This window comes from Durio zibethinus, chromosome 23 (genome assembly GCF_047325235.1).
Source record: "Durio zibethinus cultivar Kanyao isolate XHJ-2024 chromosome 23, ASM4732523v1, whole genome shotgun sequence".
Lineage (NCBI taxonomy): Eukaryota > Viridiplantae > Streptophyta > Magnoliopsida > Malvales > Malvaceae > Durio > Durio zibethinus.
In genome coordinates this window covers 17,749,988-17,755,176 of record NC_143184.1, presented here as the reverse complement: position 1 = coordinate 17,755,176, position 5,189 = coordinate 17,749,988, and the positions used below count along the sequence as shown (strand labels likewise).

General features: G+C 31.9%; 1 protein-coding gene across 1 annotated transcript; it reads left to right on the top strand.

Annotated features, from left to right (window-relative positions):
- The first annotated feature begins 253 nt into the window (after nt 1-253).
- On the top strand, nt 254-3,460 carry LOC111314712 (14-3-3-like protein A). Its single transcript, XM_022916353.2, has 5 exons — nt 254-371; nt 1,111-1,624; nt 1,754-1,876; nt 2,465-2,581; nt 3,180-3,460. The coding sequence occupies exons 2-5, from the start codon at nt 1,139-1,141 to the stop codon at nt 3,240-3,242; spliced, it is 789 nt and encodes a 262-aa protein (XP_022772088.1). The 5' UTR covers nt 254-371; nt 1,111-1,138; the 3' UTR covers nt 3,243-3,460.
- The last annotated feature ends 1,729 nt before the right edge of the window (nt 3,461-5,189 follow it).

Genomic DNA, 5,189 nt, shown 5'->3' with positions numbered 1-5,189 from the left:
AGCAATTTTGATATTGCAGGCAGAAGGCGGGTGGTCAATAGTCAAATACTGAAAATTCAGCTCCATTAATCAAAGTGGCTCTCACGTTCCCTCGAAACAAGAACAATTGACGGTCAGCTGCCAGCGTGGCAAGTCCAAAAGTCCGCAGGAATCCCTTTTACCCACCACTTGCCGCGTTCTCATTGGACCACTCCCTGTTTCTCTCTTCCTCTCCTTTACACTCCCAAAAAGAAAACATAAAAAAAAAAAAACTAATAAAAAAAGCAGCCTTCTTGCTGTCCTCACTCCCCTATAATATTTTTCCTTTCCCTTCTCATTTCCATTAACAAATCAAAAAAAAAAAAAAAAAAAAGAAAAATAATCGTCGATTGGTACGTCACTTTGGATCAATTTTCTCTTTTAATTTTTTTGATTGATATTTTTGGATTTTATTTTGTACTTTTAGATCTATGGATTTTATTTCATTGGTTTATTGCCCTCATTTATTATTTTTACTTTTTGATTGATGCAGTGAATGGTTTTTAGCTTTTTTTTTTTTGGTTTAATTTTAGTGCTTTTGGTTGGATCTGTTTAAGATTTAAGCTTTTTATTGCTTGATTTGAATAATTAGGTTTTTTTTTTTTTTTTTGTTGCGATCTGTTTGGTTCCTAGAAATTGGGGGAAAAAGGAAATAAGGAGTTCTTTTTGTTTTGACTGAGTTTTTTATTGCTTATATTTAGAGTAGAAAATTTGACTAGCCAAAATTAAAGGTCTGAATTTGATCTGTTTGGTTACTGAGAAAATGTTGGAACGGAAAAGACGGGAGCTAGTGCTAATATTCCATCTTCCTCACAATTTGGCTCTTTTTCTTTTTATTAATAATTACGTTTTGTTTTGTACCTGTTTTGCTTGGAAGAAATTAGATTTGATCTTAAAGTTTGAAAATTTTGAAGAAACGAAGAACTAAAAATTGAAGACTGTTAATGTTTTAGGATTGAGGAATGAGAATGTCTCCAATGATTGTTGTTGATGTCAATGCACTTGCTTAGACCAATGAAAATTTGGTTAGAAATGTTTGTTTAATAAAATTAATTCTTTGTTTAATAAAAGTAAATGTTGTTGTATTCACAGGAGCAAGTATTAGATTGATATAGTAAAGATGTCACCAACTGAATCATCACGAGAGGAAAATGTTTACATGGCCAAGTTGGCTGAGCAGGCCGAACGCTATGAGGAAATGGTGGAGTTCATGGAGAAAGTTGCAAAAACTGTCGATGTTGAGGAGCTGACTGTTGAGGAACGGAACCTCCTCTCTGTGGCTTACAAAAATGTGATTGGGGCTAGGAGGGCTTCATGGAGGATCATTTCTTCCATTGAGCAGAAGGAAGAGAGCAGAGGAAATGAGGATCATGTTGCAATCATAAAGGAGTATAGGGGCAAGATTGAAGCTGAGCTCAGCAAGATCTGTGATGGGATCTTGAGCCTGCTTGAATCTCACCTCATCCCTTCAGCTTCATCTGCTGAGTCCAAGGTGTTTTACCTTAAGATGAAGGGTGATTATCATAGGTATCTTGCTGAGTTTAAGACTGGTGCTGAGAGGAAGGAAGCTGCTGAGAGCACTTTGTTGGCTTACAAATCTGCTCAGGTGGGTGAAATTGGTGATTTAATCTTGTCAATATGATTTATTTTCTCTATAATTCCTTGGGCTTCTTTTTTACTTAAAGAGGTTAAGATAGAATTTCTTATCTTCTTTTTGTTTTGTTTGTGATGGCAGGATATTGCTCTTGCTGAACTTGCTCCTACTCACCCAATTAGGCTAGGACTTGCTCTTAACTTCTCTGTTTTCTACTATGAAATCCTCAACTCACCTGATCGTGCCTGCAATCTTGCAAAACAGGTGTTTATTCTATACTGCTTTGCTATTAATTTCTTTTTGTTGTTGTTGTTGTTGTTGACCTAGAGCGGCTAATAAACTAAACTATGATGGAGTTTTAGTTGTCTGGTTTTTTACTGTCGTGGAATGTTCATCTGTTTTGGATGGCGTAGTAAATTGTTTTAATCCCACCCCAACTAGATTTAATTGTCATGGCAACTTCTTATAAACAACTGAATTACTTGCCTGAGGACCAATCTAGTTGATACTCAGAATGGTATGGACATTTAGCTTTGGAAAAAGTTTGAAGTAATAACTATATATACTCTCTTTTTAATCATGGAATCTGTTGGCCAAAGATTAAGCTTTTTGTTTTCTAGCATTGAGCAAGTCTGAACTGTAATGTCAATGATTGCTTTTACCCATATGAAGTATGGTAATTTTGTAAATTGATATTCATTTTACTGAGATTTATTAATTTATTTCTATGTATTTAAGGCATGAATATTAGATTGTTCTTATGTGAAGATCAACAAATGTCTTCTTGAGGACATGAATTAATTGATTGTCAGGTTGCTTGTCAACTAAAATAAGATGTTTTTCATTTGTCAGGCTTTTGATGAGGCTATTTCTGAGTTGGATACATTGGGTGAGGAATCTTACAAGGATAGTACTTTGATCATGCAACTTCTCCGTGACAATCTGACCCTTTGGACATCTGACATCACGGTCTCTCTCTCTCTCTCTCTCTCTCTCCCCCTTTTGTGTGTGTGTGTGTGTGTAATCATGAAAATTTCAAGCAGCTCTGCTGTCTTTAGACATCAAATAAAGTTCTCTTAAAATTGCCACAATTTGCACTAACAATTGTTGGTGCAACCTGGCTTGTGGGATGTCTGCTTGTTCCACGCTCAACACAGATTTGACAAATGAATAAAGCTATATTCTTCACCAAAACGTATTGTATTCATTATCGTGAGCAGAGTTCTCTACCATAGTCTCTAGACATCCAGGCATTACATCTCATAGATTAGTGTGAGGACTAAATCCCGAAAGTTTCAATTAACTCTTGCCTCTTTAACTGTATTAAGAATGTTCTGTCCACAGTGTACAAGCTACAACAGATTTCACCTCATCAGAGTAATTTCAGAACTAATATCCTGAAGTTATTGTTGTTAACTTCAGACTTTGTTTTACTCATGTCAATTGTTTCATTGATTAATGTTGCGCATTGCATGTTCTTTTCTAACTGATGATGGGTTTTTCTCAAGCTTTTATTCAGATGATTTATTGTTTCATGATTGATGTGGTTTTTTTTCCTTGGTTATAGGATGAAGCTGGAGATGAGATCAAGGAAGCTTCAAAACCTGAGTCAGGCGAGGGAAAGCAGTGATGAGCTAAGTTCATAGGGTCTTTACTCTTCTGTACTTTATCTTCAAGATTTACATAGATGCAATGTGGGTTGTTGTAGAAGGTTCTTTTGTTATGCATTCATCGGCACCTGGAGTTGAAATGTTCCAAAGGATTATATGTGTGCTTTTACTATTGGACAAGAAGAATTTGGTTTGGTTTTCATGTGGTATATGCTAAAATAGTGCGTTTTCCAATCTAGTTTACCATGTTAGTTGCTTCTATATTTTTCTTTGAATTTTAATTTCTTCCTATTTTGGATATTTTATCCGTGATTCAGTCATTTGCCAAGTGATTTTTAATCCACTGAAGCTGGAAAGTGTTTTGTTTTGACCTGTTTTGTTCATTAAAAGCATATTCAGTAATTCCCTGTTGACGCTGGTATTGCGAAAGTATTACAACTCTATTTGCTTTCTGATTAGATATTTGGCAAAGGCCTTGTTTCAAGAGAATCAATTGGAGTTTCCTAATTGGAAATATTGATTTGATTCGGTTTAATTTGAATTTGTCCATCTCAAATTTGGAAAGATCTTCACTCAAAAGTAATTTGAACATAAAATTATTTGAATTTGAAAATAATTCAAACATTGAATGATTTGAATGCAAATTTCAAATAATTAATTATTTGAACTCAGAATATTTAAATGATTTGAGTTTCGGGTGATTTGATATCAAAATAATTTAAATAATAATATGAATCTAAAATAATTTAAATTTTATATCTAAAAGATCGGCACAAACTGATTTGATCAGAATTTATTAAAGTTTCGACACTAAATAACTTGACTCAAATTTATTGACCAAATTTGTCTGCTACTTTTAAATCTATGGTTGACGTGATTATAAGATTAGAGATCTTAATCTTACCTAACTTTGACTAATAATTTATTTTTTTATACTAACAGAGATGAAGATGGGTGTTAAATTTTAGGAATAGAGTTAGGGATGGGTATGGTTTTAAATATCCAATAACTCTAAGGTCGTCTATATAAAGATAAAAAAAAAAATTATATTAAATCTTAATTTTAAATCTATTTGTACTAGTAATTTTTATAAAAAATAATATTTTTATTTATTTATTTAACATTTATATAATTTTTTATTATTTGTATCCACATTTTTCGTGGTTTACCTTTAAAAGTTTTGGTCTCTCCTACGAAAAAAATTGATGTAAATACTAAGAAATGATACGATGATTAAGAAAGTAGATGAAAATATTATTTTTTATTAAATTAATTTTTTATTTAATAATATAAATTAATTTTAATTTATTAGAACTATTATATTTGTATTTAAAAATTACATATTTATAACAAAATTACTTAAATGTGTTAGATGGAAATAAAAAATTAAAAAAAAACTAAAAATTTTTATTTTTTTATTTTAAAAAATCACAAATATGAAGATTATTTATATCCATTAAATACTTACGGGGATAAAGATGATGATGAATTTGAAATACTTATTAGGTATAAGTACATAATAAATATAATATAAAAATCAAAGATGAGGATGGGTAATGGTTTAATTGTGTCATACCTTATCCATTGATATCCCTAAATAAGATAATATGATAAGATTTTTCAAATTTATAAGCTTGATCATATTACAATGAGGCTGATAATTCTACATTTTATAGACTTGTCATAAGATAAATTGCTTAATTATAATATTTTGTAACTTGATTTTTGTTCAATTTAATCTTTAATTCACCTAATTTGTATTCGTGTCTAATTGTGGGTAAATTGAAGAACAAGGTGCTGAATCATGCTAGGGATGAATTGCGGTTGATACAAGTTGAATTTCACACCTCAACTAAGCCATGAAAAGTCAAGGAAGCAATCAAGAACAAGATATCCCTCATTTGGAAGTGTTGGCTGAAACTACCCTTCTATGTGCATGGTTGACCCTCTTTCGTGCATAGGTTGAC